We start from the raw sequence: 18,473 nt of genomic DNA on the forward strand, positions 1-18,473 counted from the left end.
TGGAGACAAAGGATTGGCTTACGAAGATGAGGCCCTCATTAGCATGTGGGTGAGAGCACTCATATGCATGGGGGAGGGAACAGTACATCTCCAAGGTCATGAGAAATTTCACATGAGCCATTTGGAGCAGAATTAGAGGATAAAACTAGAAATTAAACGAGAGCACAAGAAACCTGGATAATAGCCCCCTTTAACTGCCAGCAGTCTCTCTGTCCTATGGGCTTCCTGAGGAAAGGTGAGGAGAGTCAGCAGGCACACAGGCAAAAAACAAACTGAAACCAAACAATGTTTAAAATGGGTTCCTAATTTATTCCACTATACCACATTCTTGACCGAAAATGAGGAGAACTGTGGAAACAAAACACATTCGGGCTCCCTACCCTGACACAGACAGAGACAGACACACACACAAGGACCTACCAGTTATCTGATCTGTGGTAACCAGAAATGTATGGCCTACCTGAATATAATTGACATGATGAAGAACATACACAACTTCCACAATGTATATAAAACTACTTATAAACTCACATTCTTAACCACCTGCTCTGAAATGTAACATCCAAACAGTTTTAAATGTATGACACCTTCCCACATCTAAAAGTTCCAGTACAAGATATGAAACTAACTAAACTATGATTTCTGTCAGGAGAAACCTTTTTTGTTGTTCATTTCTTATACTGCAACAAAGGCAGGCATAAATTTTGGCATTGCAATCTTGAAGTTGCAATCAGAGGCAATTTTTTTTTAAAGAACCAGCACAATGTTATGGCTAAATAAGACCAGTGTTTCTAATCACACAACACATGAAAGGCTATCTGTATAGAATTCTTGTTTTTGGTACAACTTTTTTCAGAACTGCAACTTCATATTTGTCTTCCACTTCCAATGAAGGCATACGATTGCATAATTTGCAAAATATCCCTTTGACCCATAACTGAACACCTCTCTAACCACCTCTTATAAGGAATGGTCAAAACAAAACTTACCTCAACAGCATTGTAAGCATTCCAAAACATCTCTCTGCTACTAATGCTGCAGTACAAGCAACCCAGTGTCATGAAGAAGCAGAAAGAAAAGAAGTACCTATGGTTAAAATGCCCAACGCAGTTATTCAACCAAGCTGACTCCCACGGTTAAAGAAAACATGGCAAGGGTTTGTTTACAAATGTCAAATATACATACAACTACAGTGAATTTCAATTATGTATACTTACCTGGAATCTTTCATCCTACTCATGCATGGTAGAGTTTTTCCAGATGTTAAACCCTTGTAAAAGCTTATATGAATGTAACAATGCAAAAAAAGTGCAACAGACATCTAGGCTGCTCCCTCACCTTTTCCCTCCCCAAATCCTCAAGCTATCTGAATGCCTTTAAGTCTGCAGTAATATACTTCACATTTAGGCAAGTCATTCTCAGGCCTTGTCACCCTTTCAGTAAAGAAAAAAAAAAAACTTCCACAATGGCAAAAAGCATGGTACCAAACTATACTGGAAGTGTCAGAGTTCAAGCAAAAGTCTTCCTAAATCTAAGCAGTTCTCTGCACTTGAGGGCTGGTGGGACTACTGAGCAGCTGGTGGCCAAGTTTTCCATCTTGTTGGAGAGAAGATGGCATTCTACAGGCTAAATAATTAAATCATTTCAAACATGGTCAATGGTGAAATGCCTTAGAGGGAAAATAGCTAAAAATAAAATACCCAAGCATCCAACCACAAACAATGGTGCCCATGCATTCTGCTACACCTGCTAGTAAAGTCAGTTTTCAGAGAAGAAAAAAAGTGAAGGCATGGCAAACTAGGGGGTGAAAAATGTCAATGCTGACAGACAGAAAGAGTGAGAGAGAGGTACATAAACAGTGTTAGTGGCTGAAGTCTAAATAAATATTACAATGTAAAAATAAGCACATTTGATCTTAATGACCTAAAATGCAAACCATGACCTCCTTTGTTTCTTATTTTATGAATCATACAAGTTTCATTCTTGCTCCTTAACTATTCCTCACTTCTCCAACTTTAAGACTAAAAGACACAACACACCCAATCTATTTTTAAATATGTAATCATCCAAGACCTTTACTGAGGTTCTGAACTTTCTTTGAAGACTACCCCAAAAAACGAACCTCCTACATCTAGTTTAAATATGGTCTCCAAAACTGACCACACGAGGCATGACTTCAATGAATATGTATCCAAGGGTAATTAAACCTGCTTTCCTCAATCACCCCATCCCAATCCCAACATCCTGCTTGCCTTACCAACTTGCATTTTACAGCAAATGGAGTAATTTAATCAGGAAATAGTGATCCCTAAATCTTTCTTTAAACTTCACTTGGCACAGTTTTATTTTTGTAAAACACATCGGCATGTGGCATGTTTTTACTCACCTCAGAGCTGGTATATATCATTTTATATAATCACTTACCTAGCTGACAATCCAAGCACAACAGTATCAACAAAACTGCTACAGGCATGACCAAGTAAAGAACAAATTAATCCAACAGTTAAAATGACATCAGAAATGCACTTGCATAAGGTATAGTTAGAACAGATGAGTAGGACAAAGCCTCCTTCATGTAGGATATGTGGGACTGTGTGTCCTGTTTGCAGAACTTCAGTTAGAGCAGCGTTTACTGAACCAAACTCTCGACTCAGATGGGTCTCCTTTGAGGGGCACCATGATATAATATATAAATGTGTGTCTCATGGATGCCCACATCGCGCGCACACACAAACAGAATTTGTTTCCTTTCTAATAACTCATGTCAGGGCATCTTTCATTGTAATATCTTTCAGCAACATAATTTCTAAGTCAGTTTCACTGCATCTCTGAAACTGCTTCACGTTTTACTATATCTTTTGTAACTGTGACACTACCCAAAAATCTCCATTGTCATCTTCCATAAAACCTTCATGTTTCCCTGGTACGTAAGCTGCACTCAGCAAATTTGCCATGCGTAGTTACTTGCCTGGTCCATACTTTACTTTATGATCATATTTCAGTAGCCAAAGTAATATTCTCTGCAATATCAGGATACATTTTACTCTGATCAAAGTACTACATATAAACTTTGCAAGATACTACATCATTCATAAAAACTTCTTTAATACCTGGCTGTCCTTTTGTCCAACTGCTCTGACTTGATACATGTACTTCAGGTTAAGTTTCATTTGTTTAACTAATATATCGATATCTTGACTTTTTTTTAGTTATGTTGGACCCCATTACAATAGACCAATTATGTCTGCAATACTCTCCAAGCCTTCAATTACATAATGAACAGCTTTTTTGAACTTTGGTGATGATAAAATACTAAACTGAAATCTAACTTCCTAGCATGGTTTTGAATAGAAACAATATGAAATACTGTTAATCTATGTTTACCTGCCAGAGACCTTAAAAATAGCATGGTATTTCACATTGTGGAAATAAGTTCAGCTGTAAGCAGCGGGTAACGCCCACTTTTAATCACGTTATTCAGATTTCATGGTTCAATATAAATAAGGGTCTTGTCTTCCTTCACAATGACGGCTCTACTATTCACTCATTCTGTTGTTTTTAATTGCCTATTAATGACACAGATTTTCATTCACTTTAATTTTGGCTCAAATCTGTTCCTGGAAGCATGTATCCCACTGTTATATCAAGAGTTACTTTTTCATGAGATTCTTCTGACAAACTCTAAACTTGTAAATACCTCAGCATAGTAATGTAGGCAAGATATTGCTGTTAAGCTGTACTGCTGATCTAACCAGCATATCCTATAACTGAAAAGTTCATCTCTACTTGATTCCCAAGTAGACTATTCTCTATCTGTAAAGCCTAGCACTTACTCCTACAGTACTTGCACCTTGATAAAGCACTCTTATTATAGATAGTACCCCACCAGCCTAAAACCCACTTCCCCCGGAGTCCTTTGAAAGTCTCTTTATCTACTACTTCTAGTATGTCGAGGGATCAGTTGCTAGTGTCCTCTCCAGCTCAACTGGTGAACCTGGGAATATTGAGGCAATGTTACAATTGCCTCATGTACACAGACAATCCTCTCCTTCTCCCACAAAACACAAATACATGCGAGAGATGCAACTATATGGCCAAACTGGAGGCTGAGCTCTCTCAACATAGGACTGGCAAGACCAGACAGGAGGAGAAGGTAACCACACACAATACATACCCAGTCACACATGGTACCATCACAACTTCAAATCATACACATACTCACACAAAGACATACTCGGAGGCTCTGATCAAAAATTTACCAAAACAGCAGAGGCCACCAAAGCAGACACCCAAACAACTACCACCTCACGACCCAACACATGCAACACATAGACCACACAGTCAGTGTCAAACAGTCACAGCCCTTAAGGCCAAACAAAATGCCAGACACACTTGTCATTGGTGATTCCATAGTCAGACACACTGACATCCGCTCACCAGACTGAGTAAGGAGAAGGTCACAGTAAGCTGCCTGTCGGGCGCTAGAATCCGCCACATAACGCAAGCACTCAGGTCTCTCAACAGCAGGTACAAGTACGACTCAGTCATTGTCCACGCTGGTGTCAACGACCTGAGACGTACCTCCTTGGACTACATGAAAAGGGACATCGAGGAGCTCTCTGATTATGTAGCCCAGGCAGGTATGACCCTGACCTTGAGCAGTATCCTACCTTCACCTAGAATGATGCCACAATACAGTGATAAGATGATCAGCTTTAATAATTGGCTTAAATTCTGGTGTCATTCAAAGGGGATCCAATGTCTGTCTGCCTGGGATGACATGCTGGACAAGCCACGCTGCTTCAAGGGACGGCTTGCACCTGTCACCCTGGGCTTCGGATATTGGCAAAGGCTCTTGCCACCCCCATAGTGCCTTTTTAGGCAAGGCTCAAATTCTAAACCTACCACCCTAGAACACCAAAAGGAAAAAACTAAGGGTAATGCTGCTCAATGCCAGAAGTCTCACTCTCAAGATGCACGCACTCGAGGCCCTTCTCAATATGGAGAACATTGATGTCTGTGCTGTGACAGAAACCTGGTTCAAGGCTCCTGAGAGCACCCCAGCACTAACAGGTTTCACCTCATATCATGCGTTCCGGCCCCAAAATCCGGACAACACCAAGAAAGGAGGGGGTGTGTCCATATTCATAAAGGACACCCACACCTCAAGGTTGGTGGCAACGCACGATGCATCGGAGACCATCCAGGTGCAATTAACCATAGGCAAGACTGCTCTGCAATTTGTAGCATGTTACAGGCCACCCTCTCAAACTCAGGAACCTCACATGGCCTTCCTGAAAACATTGGAGGGGATAAATGTATCTCCAAACACCATCATACTAGGTGACTTCAACTACCCTAATATAGACTGGGAACACTACTCAAGCCCGAACACTCTAACCCAAAGATTCCTGGAGTTCATAAACTCAAATGCCATGGAACAACTAGTCACCATCCCCACAAGAGGAGAAAACATACTTGATCTCATCATCACGAACATGGGATCAAAATGTTCAACACCGGAAGTATACCCTCACTGGTGAGATCAGATCATAAACTAATCTCGCTGGAGGTCCTCATCCCGGCCCCACCTGAAACAAAAAAGACCACAGTGAAAAACTTCTCAAAAGCCGATTTCACACTTCTAAAAACTAGTGTGGTCTCCTTTAAGGCCCCTGAGCCAGTGGTAAACATTACTCAAACTGCTGAATCACTTACAAATGCCTTCTACCAGCACCTACAGGACTGCATGGATCAGGCAATCCCAAACAAAACTAAGACTCTCTGTACCAAAGGCAAGCATCCAGTCTGGTGGACCCCAGCCATAAACAAGCTCTACAACAAAAGGAGGAAGCTACTACAAGATAGAGCAAAATCCTTGAAAGGTAAGACACCTTTGATCATTATAAGTAAAAACTAAGAGCTCTCATAAAATCATCCAAGGCAAATTTTGAGAGAAAAATCGCCAAGGACTCTAAAGACAATCATAAGGCCTTCTTTAGCTATGTTAGAAACCTAGGAGGAAACTCCCAGATATGCTCAGAATTAGTTCAAAATGATGTGAAAATTACTGAACCTACACACATTGCTAACATACTGGCTGACAGGTTCAGTGCAAACTTCTCCCCAAAAGGAGAGATATCTATTCCAGAGGATTGTAGCCCCCAAACATCTCCAACGCCCAGGTGAGAACTGCCCTCACTAAGGCAAAAACACAGCATCCATGGGACCGGATGGTGTCCCCGGCTGTGTGCTTCATGAACTCAACGAGGAATTAAACCCACAGTTAGGACAGCTGTTTAATCTTAGCCTCACCTCAGGATACGTACCCAAGGAGTGGCGCGGCGACTGTGGTCCCACTTCATAAGGGCGGTGCCTCCACAGACCCTGGAAATTACCGCCCCATTAGCTTGACAAGCCTTATCTGCAAAGCCATGGAGAGGATCATAATGGAACTCATAAATAAAGACATAGGGAACTTGCAGACTTTGGATCCAACCCAGTTTGGCTTTGTCAAAGGCAGATCCTGCCTCTTAAACTTGGTTGACTTTTTCGAGACAGTCACCAAGGCCATTGATGAGGGAAAGGCAGTCCATACAGCCTACCTTGACCTGGCAAAGGCCTTCACACAATACCCCACTCAGGTATCATCGAAAAACTCATCAGCTTGAATGTAAACCCATACATCACAAGATGGGTTGCAAACTGGCTAAGTGACAGAACCCACAGGGTCAGAGTTGCTGGAGCCATGTCAGACTCAAAGCCTGTCACAAGTGGTGTCCCACAGGGCTCAGTCCTGGGTCCACTCTTGTTTGGCATCTACTTTTCTGAAGTACAAGCAAACACAGGAGGGTTATGGCTGATAAAGTTTGCAGATGACTGCAAACTGGGCGCTATAGTCGAAAACACATCTGACACAGATATCCTCTAGAAGGGCCTCACAGAAACGGATAACTGGTGCCAGAGCCATGGCCTGAAGTTAAACGCCAAAAAATGCATAGTCATACCCTTCGGGAAAAACAAGGTTACCTCTAGCTACCATATAGGTGGCAATCCACTGAGCACAGAAAAAGTCATCAGGGATCTGGGGACCCAAGTTGACAGTAGCCTTTCGTTTGACACTCATGTTGCTGAAGTAGTTAGGAAAACCTTCTATATCGCCCACCTGATCATGAAGGGATTCACATCTAGATCAAGGGAGGTCATCGTCCCCCTGTACTCATCACTCATTAGACCTATGATTGAGTACAATGCTCCATTTGGAATGCATCTGACCAGACACCTGCTGCAGCTTGAAAGGCCCCAAAAGTTCCTCACCAAAAGGATAAAGGGTCTCAAAAATATGTCTTATGCTGCCCGACTGAAAGAACTCCAGCTCTATTCAGTCTCATACCGCTTGCTCAGAGGTGACCTGTGCCTGACATATAAGGCCATGTCAAACCCAGATTTGATGAATATGCTTCACCTCAAAAAATCTAGATCCCTCAGAACCACAAGGGCGGGAGACTTAAACCTTGACACGGTTATAAATAGAATGTGCTGGAGGGACAGATTCATCACCCAGAGACTCCCTATGCTGTGGAACAAAATCCCGGTACATGTGAGGCAGAGCACCTCGCTGGCCTTGTTCAAGAGGAATCTTGACCAATGGATGGGAGATCGCAGATATACCCCAGGGATTACTTCAGTGTCACTGCTTGACAGAGGCACAGAAAAATGATAGGCATAGTTTTTATTCAAACTAAAGGGGTGGCGAAAGCCACATAACTATGGGCTAGGCTTATAAATGCCCTTGGGCAGATAGCCTAGTATGAACCTATGAACCTATGAACCTATGGGTCTGCACAGTGAATCAAGACTTTTCTGTAACTGTGTAAATCTTTCTGTACAGATGCACTTTTTTGGTTTTGTGCTGTGAACCGATTTTAACATTCCTATATTCTCACAAGTCAAATGGCCAAAAGCAGCAGGAGAATTTACTGTTTAAATGCTGCAGTAGCTCCATCCAGTAGCCAAAATATTAATTATTGGACTTAGCTCATTCCCTCCAATGGAGCTCTGGAAGTTTGAACAGTAACTAATAATGGATGGAGCGTAAGCTTTTTGATTGAAATATGAGGACATAATTTGATTCTAACTGCTCATATATCTGGAACATATATCTGGGGTTACCAAAGAAATGTAAATGGCAAATTCTTCAGCACAAACTATTTTTAAAGTGGTAGCATTCTTTAGGTTCTAGGTCTTAACTGTGACTACAGCATGTATTAAGTTTGTAATATTTTGGAAACTTGGAATATTTTAGCAACCACTCAAGTTATACACATAGTGTTAGCAGCATTTTGTTCATCCATCTGAAGGCTTTCACAGGAGGCTACGAAGTTCTGCCCGTGTAACTTGGTTGTTGAGGCATTTAGAAAAACATTAAATGTATGACAATACAAATAAATACTACATATACGACAATATCTCTTTACCTGCACTAGAAAGAGGTCAATTATCAACACAGGTGTGCGCCATTGTGCAAGCTTTAAGATGAAATTGTTTAATACTTTGTATGTAGCATGGTTTTGAACTTATTAATGCAAATATGAACAAGCAATATTTGACACCTGCAGGGGGGCAAGTAGGATACAAGTGCAGATACAACTACTGGAGTCACCCAGCTGTAATGAATTAAACCCTTGTCTTACTGCATCTGATACATTTTCAGACTTCTCTGTATCAACTCATTTCACTACAAAACCACCAAATGGGTAATTTCATATTTTTGTTCAACAACACAAATTTTTCACATTTGTTTTCCAATCTATGCACCTTTACAAAGTCTAGCATAGATTCTACAAATTCTAATATTCTGAGCGACTGGATGTTCTAAAATACCCCCCCCCCCCCCAAAAAAAAAACCCTTCCTTGCTTGTTACATATCTGGGTAATTTTCAGTTAATGGGGCAGCAGTGCTCAGCCAACAAATGCTGCAGTGAGGGATTACGGAGGTAAACCCATCATCTGTAAAGAAAATGGGTCCTTCAGTGGTTAACTTGTGTGGTTTTACTGATTTTGGTAGATATCATTAGTGCATGTTGGATTGTAGTGCTCTGCATGTCATTTTTGTCTCGTTTGTCAGAGTACTACTGATTTATCATACAAACTCACTGCTGCTTATTCTGTATGTAGTTTGTTGTTTTCATTTTGCCTTTCGTCTCAGACTGTTAGTCATTTCGCCCACAGTCAGTGCCGCTCTGTTAGAAAGCTTCCCTGCTACTTCCTAAAACTGGTGTATGTCACTGATGGGACATTGTGAAAAAAGAAGGAAGTGCTCCTTTTTCCAGCCACCTGCTGATTTCTAAAGATCGCTGTGTCAACAATTGTAATGTTCAGACACATTTCTGTCAGGCTAAACACACACATACAATGGGGACAAAACTCTTCCCAAAATAGGAGCATCTGTTGAAATACTGAAGTGAGATTGCTGAGAAATACAGGGTTCCTATTACCTTGTCGAAGTTCTGAAACTTCAAACACCATAAGGTCAAAACCTTATGTTCGAAGTTTCAGAACTTCGACAAGGTGAAAAAAAAATAAATAAAAACAAAAGAAACATGGAAAAGTCTTGCAAGCTGGGGGGCAAGCCCCCCTGCATCCCCACCCCCCCCGCTCTTTAAATATACCGAGATTGCACTACAGTGCGGTAAAGGGAAATCTACCCTTTCCGCAATGCATTGCCATCTCGGAGGTGGTATATTTAAAGCGCAGGGGGGTGTGGGGTGCATGGGGGCTTGCCCCCCTGCTTGCAACAGTTAACTTGCTGTTAGAGTTTTTACTTTATTTTATTTTTGTGTTTGAATTCCTGGAACTCCGAACATCTGAGTTCGATGTTCTCAGCTTCGATGTTTCACGAATTAGACAAGGTAATAGGAACCCGAAATACAATCATCAGTTAAAATTATGAACATGTACTTAGCCTAACTTTTCAGGTTGTTGTCCGTGTTTACCTCGCAGCAACATTTCTGTTGGCCAAGCACTGCTGCCACTTAAACGGTTGTCTGCATACAGTCCTTGTAGCTATTATTTTGTGATAACTTTCATATTTTGGACAAGGTAACTGTTTGTCCACGTTTGATATGCTTTTTTAAGTAAGGCTGAAGCTGACTGCAGCTTTTAGAATCCCTAGCTTTCAAATTACCCTTGCTTACGTGACCCCACACAGATTAAAAATTAAATGGAAATATCAGTGGATCTGTACTACGACCCCCCCCTTTATTCCACTATCAGTGGTGTCGGCTGAAGTCTGCATTTTGTATTTAAATCAGTATTTTTCTGCTTCAGGGCTAACAGCTGTGCGATTATTGCGTGCTAGCTTATGAGAACTGTTGTCCCGATAACGGAAACGTACCCATATCTGGTTATGACAGTCAGCAATTTGTATTTTAAATGTTATTGCATTTCTTTTTTTCATACAATCTCTTAATGCCTTACGACTTTGAAGTAACTATCCTACATTTTGTACTTCATCTTTGTTAAATATCACTACATATTAATGGCATCCTTCTACTATGCAAAACTAGCAGTCAGTCATCTGAAAATATCCTCAGTGATCACAACTGCTCAAAAATATAGAAAACACGTACTAGATCACAAAAAGCATTCTTTGCTTGTGTCAAGCACCCCAATACCCACCAGACTTGCACACAACTCTACAGTTGCGCAATAGTAGAGAAGAAAAACTCCTCAAAACAGTGTATACTGGTCTCCAACAATATGGAAATTGGGCCAATTATTACTGGGCGATTACATTCCAATCTAATGGTCCTTGAACAACTGCAGGACATTCCTGTATTATACATTCCAGTATTTACTGGTTTTGTACCATTCAGCAGGTCATACCTGAAAAGATCCATGGAGCAGTTCACTTACCCAGTTAATTAACAAAGACTTAAAAAAATCCAAATAAAGGACAAAATGTACAGTCACACCTAGCATGTAGAGTTTGAAATGTAAGTGTTCAATGTTTTTTCTGTTTTCCATTAATGTCACATTACGTTGTCACACCTCTCTTTTTAATACGTGTTACTTTGCAATGCATCTTCACTTTCTTTTCATTTTTTTAAACATTTATAATAAATCACACAAACGTGACATAGGTACACATATTAATATAAAAGAAACCAAACCATAATACAATTTTTAACGTACTGCATATGTTAACTTTTTAACATGCATTCACTTACTCCAACATACATAAACCATTCAATCCCTTCCCTCCCTTAAGCCTCATTACTCCTGTGTGTGTTCCCACAGATACCACTTATTTCTATTTAATTTGCTCTTTTCTTTTTCTAAGGATCCCAACTCCACATTATCTCTTTTATAATATTCAATATTTCAATTACAGCAAGTTTAGATTTTCTAGTAATTATTTTTTGGTAGGCAGTAGCATTAAACTTAAGGTCTCTTACTACATATATGTAATGAGTTCATGTCCCAGCTCAAAATAATACATTTCTTTTGTTACAGTAGTTTGCTCCCCCCAACAATTCTGACAAACCATTCTGTACAGAATGTTTAAAACCTGCCAATTCATCACATTCTCGATTACCTCCCCCTCTTTCCTGTCATCTCCAGCATTTACCATCTACCCGAGGAAAAAAATCTCTGTGGTCTATGCTTGGGGTATAAAAATGCCTATGCAAACATTCCATGCAAAAAGTACAAACCTTCTAGACTTCGTTGCATACTTGGGAGCCATAAAGATATCCTTCCATTGTTCCTTGGTAAATTACCTTTCCAAATTTCTCTTCCCAACATTTTTTAACATCCAAGGATTAATCTTTGTAGTGATCATATAATATTTCACAAGCCTTACTAATTATCTTTTTTAAAAGCTGCTTCTGTTCAAGACTCCACTAAAACCCCACCACAGCTGGTCTTTCACTCAGCACTCTCCTATCCCTTATACTTTGCCTATATTCTGTTATCAGTTCCTAGTATGAAAGCAGTCTCTAACCTGCAGTCCAAATTTTTGCTTGGCCTCATCTTATTCAATTAACTTTCTCTCCGCAGCTATTTCAACCAAATACCTTGGTTCTTTTACTAATTTTCTCTAGTAAGTCCAGCCTCCTCGCCTATTTTCTCTACCCTTACTTGCAGTCATTCCCATTGGTAAAATCTCATTTTAGCATCCACTCCTGTATTGGCTTAGTTCTAAGACTACTTTCTGCTACTTTATGCCTACAATGTATTGCATGATTGTCATTATTCTCCTTAAAAATGTGTATGCAAAACCATACAGGAACAAAACAAACGTCAAGTCAGATGACTTTATAAATGCCCTAAAGAGTTGCAATTGGAAACCACTAAAGTCATTATCAGTGGATGAAGCAGTCCACTACTTCAACTCAACTTTCCTACAAATATTAGACCATCATGCATCCACCAGAACCATTAGAAGAAAGGCTAAGTATGTTCCCTGGCCAACTACGGCAACTAAATCCATCCTGAAAGACAGGGACAAAGCATGGACACATTTCCACAAAAACAAATCCCAATCAAGAAAACAAAAATACTTAGAGCTTCGAAATAAAGCCAAAAATCTCATTAAATCTGACAAAATCATCCACTATCAAAACCTCCAAGCAAAACACAGCCACAATCCGCAACAATTCTGGGCCAGTATAAATTCTGTATTAAAACCAGGAAAATCTACTACCCCTACACCTAGAACAGTAAACAACCAGGAGAACATCCCTACTCAGTTCGATAAATTTTTCACTGAAACTGTACAAGCCCTTGCAACTACCCAGTGTAATAGTAACAGCACCAACCTCCCAGCAACTGCCCAATGTAATAGTAACAGCACCAACCTCCCACACACAAAATAGCAGTAACCCACAGGGTAATTCCACTCACTTTACCCTGCATCCAGCCTCAACCAAATCCATTCTAAAACTCCTCCACAAGCTTAAGCCAACCACCCTGGCAGCAGATAATCTACCAGCAGAATACCTACAGCTAGCCGCAGATGCCACAGCCTATCCCATAGCAATTCTAATTAACAGATCTATTGCAGAGTGTAAAGTACCAAATATACGGAAGATCTCCCACATAATACCACTGCACAAGGGAGGCAGTTCTTTAGAACTCAGTAACTACCAACCAATTGCTATTTTATCACCGTTATCAAAGATTCTGGAAAGAATTGTTCACATACAACTCATGGACTTCCTCCTAAAAAATAACCTGCTATCTACAAATCAGCATGGCTTTAGACCCTTCCACAGCAACACAACAACATTATTGTCCTTCTCCAGTACAGTTACCATCATAGAAACAAGGGACAACTAGTTTCTACCATAATTTTAGACCTGTCTAAAGCTTTTGACATGGTCAACCATAACAGACCCCTTAATACACTAACCACCCTAAATATCAGCCCCCACCCCTCCATATTATGGTTCAAAAGCTACCCATCAGGACGTCAACAAGCAGTGAACTGGCAGAACCAACTATCCTCTCTCTTACCAGTAAACTTAGGTGTCCCACAGGGTTCCATTCTTGGCCCACTACTGTTCTCTCTATTTACCAATCAGCTCTCATCCTCAACACCCAATGCTTCAGTAGTACAATACACTGATGACACCACCCTCATATGCACAGCCCAAACATTAGATGAACTACAGTTCCAGACCCAACAAACCTTCTCTCCTGGTTGACTTACTCCCAACTAATCCTAAATCCAAATAAAACAAAACTTATTATTTTCAGCACGTGTAGATCCCCTCGCCCATATGACACCTTCACCATCATATCGACAAACAAAACCAAAATCACCCCTACCTCCCACACTAAACTACTAGGTGTACAAATAAGCTGCAACCTTAAATATAACATTCACATAGCTCAAACTATCACCCGCGGTGGTGGTGCTGCGGTAGCATTGTCGCCTCACAGCAAGACGTTGTCCCGTTCGATTCTCAGCTAGAGCGTCTTCTGTGTGGAGACATGCATGAATGGGTGTACCTTCGTTGAAGGTTGTGCGTCAGAGTCGGCAACTCGGCACGTAAAAAAATCAACTGCCAATCATTAGCGGACCGGAGTTCCGCTGTGGCGACCCCTAACCGGGAAAAGCCGAAAGACACACACACACACACACACACACACACACACACATAGCTCAAACGATCAAAAAGGTTCACATAAAACTCTATCTCCTCTATCGCAACAAACAATTTCTCACTAAACAAACCAAAGCCACTACAGCCAGGACACATCTGCTGTCTACCCTTCTCTATGCATCCCCAATACTTACCAACCTCTGCAAAACTGACCTAAACAAATTAGAATCCTGTTACAACAAGATTGCTAGATTTGCTACTGAGACCCCTTATATGACCCATCAATGTGTAGCTCTCAAGCAACTAGGCTGGCTTGAAATACCACAGCTACTGAAACTCAACCAGTTGTTATTGGCACACAAAATATACCATCAACCAGCTAAAACTCAAGCACTACAGAACCTAATTATACCTTATTTCACTACTAGAACCTTAAGATCTAGCACCCAAAATTGCTAGGATATCAAACATGTTAATGAGTCATGGAAATCTCTTTGGCTATTCTATTTCTAAAGCTTGGAACTCATTACCTGGCCACCTAACCTCCATATGCCCCAACACTCAATTGAAAAAGCCCCTCAAAGCACACACTATAAATTCCTGGTCATGCTCCTGTGACTCCCCAGGATAAACACTACTGTACTACCTATTCCTCATCTAAACCAAATCTCAGTGTATCCCATAGAGCAAATGCTCTACTTAGTGCATTTTTCTGTATTTGCATCAACTAAATGGATGTAAGAATATGCTATTTTTATCTAGTACCATACAAAACATGTAAGATATGTATTATATTTGTACAACCCTACATATGAAACTATATGCCAGTGTTCCTCACTGAGTTGTATATATGCTATCTTATCTCATCTATTACATACTACTAGATATCTATGGGGTATAACTGTATTGTTTATATCTGTTGAACTATGTAATTTTATCTGTAGCTTTTCTCCCAGGCCTCTGCTGAAAAAGGACCTGTGTCCAGTCGGACCTTCCTGGTTAACAAATGTAAAATAAAATAAAATACTCTTTCCTTACTTCTAGACCCTCCTTCTTTCGGCTTTTCCCGGTTAGGGATCGCCACAGCAGATCACCTGTCCGCTCATGATTGGCAGTGGAGTTTTACAGTGTTGAGTTGCCAGCCCGGCAACCAACCTTCCACGGAAGGCACACACATGCACACACTCATGCCTAAAGCCAATTTAGAGTATCCAATCCACCTACAGCATGTCTTTGAGATGTGGTAGGAAAACTGAGCACCCGGAAGAAACCCACGCAACCACAGGGAGGACATGCAGACTCCGTACAGAAGGCACCCCAACAGAGGATCAAACTGGAGAACCTCTTGCTGTGAGGCGGCAATGCTAACTGCTGCACCACTAAGGCCGCCGCTCCTTAATTCTAGACCCTCCCCATTTCATCATCACTCCCTTTATCTTCAAGAAAAGACCTGAAACTAACTCAACCTGCTCCATCACATGAAATATCCTTTTCTGGATTTATCAAATACAAACTAATACCATCTGCAAATAAGGCTAACTTTTCTTGAATACCATATCATTTAAATTTGTGAGTCACTTATTTTCCTTGTCAGGGCCTCTAAATATAAAGCAAATAAGCAAGAAAGAGGACACCATTTTCTGGTTCCCCTGTTTGAACACAGTTTGTCAGAGAGGAACCATCCCACCTTAATTCCTGTAAATGTCCCTTAATATTTTCTCCTAATTAACCTTATTATTACATTAAGTAATGCAAATTCTTCCAATGCCTTACTCATAAAATCTGACTCAACTGAATGACTTCTCTGCAGCAAGGCCCACAAAAACTGAGTTTTTTTTTTTACATTCTGCTTCCTTCCGGATCATCATTTTGTCAATGGTATCAAATAATTACGTTAATGCATGATCAAACTGTTTCTTGATGGAGACCAAAAAAAATCTACCCTAAACCACTGACATCAATATTTCAATTTATTTCACAAAATTAAGCACTTTCATCTCCTACAGAGACTTCTTCAGACTCTTATTTTCAAAATTAACTTCCGTTCATGACAAATCAACACCATCATGTGAACTAAAATCAGCCAAAGCTCATAGCATTCCATAAATACTGCTTCCTTGATAATTTTTATATTATAAATATATAAACTGAAACTCAATTCCTTATTTATTTTATTAATCTACATTCTCACCCATATACTCATTCAAATCACCTTATTTTTTAAAACAATATTATTGTTACCATGGATATCACTTAATCTTAAACAATTAGCTTAAAATCTTATGCAAAATGACATCTTCCTAATTTTGTGGATCTTAATTTTAATACACTCATAATGAAAACACTGTCATTATGACCAGTGTTAACTGTAGCATTAAATCTAAGTTGCTAGACTAGTTTGCGATACTCAAGCTTACTTTCCCATGCTCCATCTCCTGAATCCTTTTCACGTACAAGGAATAACATTCTTTTAATGTTACTACAAACCAATGAATATTTGTATAATGCATTATTCTTATTTTTATGTTGAATATAGTGCATTATATATTATATATATGACTTTTCAACAATCTTTCCATTCTCGCTATGTAAAAATGTTTATATGTCAAGCAAGATGCTACTTTGCACATCACAAGTACAGGAACCCTTGGCAATCAATTACTTTATCAAAGCCATGTACAACAGTATTTGGTTTATCACTGATGTACTTACAAAACTTACAATGTCTACATTTAGAAAATGTATTATTCTTTGTGCTGGTTTTCTTATCCCTAGATTTTTCACTCTTGAAAATATTCTTAAGACATTTTTGCCCTGCTAAACAATATTACCGGTTTAATCACCCAATTTTGACTTAAACTCAGTATTCAATGCTAAATTCCTAGTTACAATATTTTTGATTTTGTTTGCATCACTAGAATACGGTAATATCATTTCTCATAATCTTTCTGTATTATGTTCTGATCTATCTTCTCTTTTTTTGTTTCTATTTCCTTAGATAGAATTGAAATACATATTTCTTACCTTATCAACTTCTTTAAAAACATCCTGTAATAAATCAATCTTCTTTCTAAAAACATCTTTAATAAATAATCTGCTTCTTTTATAAAAGACTCATTGTTACTCACTTTTGACATCCTGCCCCACCTTAGTAATATGTGCTAACCCCAACCCTGCAGCTTATCTTAAAAACCCCTTCTCATAACACTACCACTATACAAGACAGCTTGGACAGACAGGCACAGGCACGCACACAGAGACAAGCACAGGCACGCACACAGAGACAGGCACGCACACAGAGACAGGCACACACACGGACCCACAGACACACACAGACACAGGCACGCACACAGACCCACACACACACACACACACACACAGACCCACACACACAGATCCACACACACACACAGATCCACACACACACACACACACACAGATCCACACACACAGACCCAGACACACAGACACACACACACACAGACCCACACACAGACACACAGACCCACACACACACACCCACCCACACACACAGACCCACACACACCACCCCATCTAAAATGAAGTGCCTATACACTAACTCTACCACTTACCTAAACCTTACTATAACCCTAAAACACTCACATGCATAAATACATCCTCTTATCTAACCCTTACTCTAAACCTAGCACACAAAAGAGAGACACAAACTCCCTGCCCAATCACTTACCTTTGTCAACCACCTGAACTTGCCCAAATCATCATTCACACCAGCGTTCTCTTGCTCAATAATTACAACAGTTCACTAGTGTCTCAAACATCCTTCTCCCAAATCAACTGTAACCTCTCAAATATTTACCACCCCTCCACAAAACCACACTGATCCATATCAATCAATTTTGGCAACACCTTTGCTATTCTCTTAGCTAGTGTAGACATGCACTGTATAATCATGGTTTAAAATTGAAAATCGAAATTTATTCTATATGAAGCAAGGTTGAAGGGTCTTTTGCCTCTTTGGGTAATACAGCCACCACAGCTTTCTCCCAAGATGCTGGTATTTCTCCACCTTTTAAAATAATGTTAAGAAAAATATTCTACATCATTACAATGGTCTTTGCTCCTACTTTCCAAGCTTCCACAGGAATACCATTTGTTCCTGGAGATTTTCCTGTTGATTGTTTATACTTTACCATTTTTGTCTCATCTCTTTCTATTTTAGCTATTAATTGTTGAACCTTGTCTTTTACTAACCTTAACATTAAGTTTTCTATGAATACTTCCATTTTTGCATTTTCTTTATTTCCACATTCCTGAGTTATACAACTTTTCATAACATTTTCAAAATATCTGTAATACATCTGTAGGATCACTGGTTAT

The 18,473-nt window shown here is 39.9% G+C and overlaps 1 protein-coding gene across 3 annotated transcripts in view; it reads right to left on the bottom strand.

The window, feature by feature from the left end:
- ZDHHC16 (zinc finger DHHC-type palmitoyltransferase 16) overlaps nt 1-18,473 on the bottom strand; it is a 558,609-nt gene that overhangs the window by 235,299 nt on the left and 304,837 nt on the right. For all 3 annotated transcript variants that reach the window (XM_044056233.1, XM_044056232.1, XM_044056234.1), the window contains exon 6: nt 990-1,123. In XM_044056233.1, the coding sequence (XP_043912168.1) occupies nt 990-1,123 (134 nt within the window). The remainder of the gene's footprint in view (nt 1-989; nt 1,124-18,473) is intronic.

This window comes from Protopterus annectens, chromosome 14.part0 (genome assembly GCF_019279795.1).
Source record: "Protopterus annectens isolate FY-2018-M chromosome 14.part0, PAN1.0, whole genome shotgun sequence".
Lineage (NCBI taxonomy): Eukaryota > Metazoa > Chordata > Ceratodontiformes > Protopteridae > Protopterus > Protopterus annectens.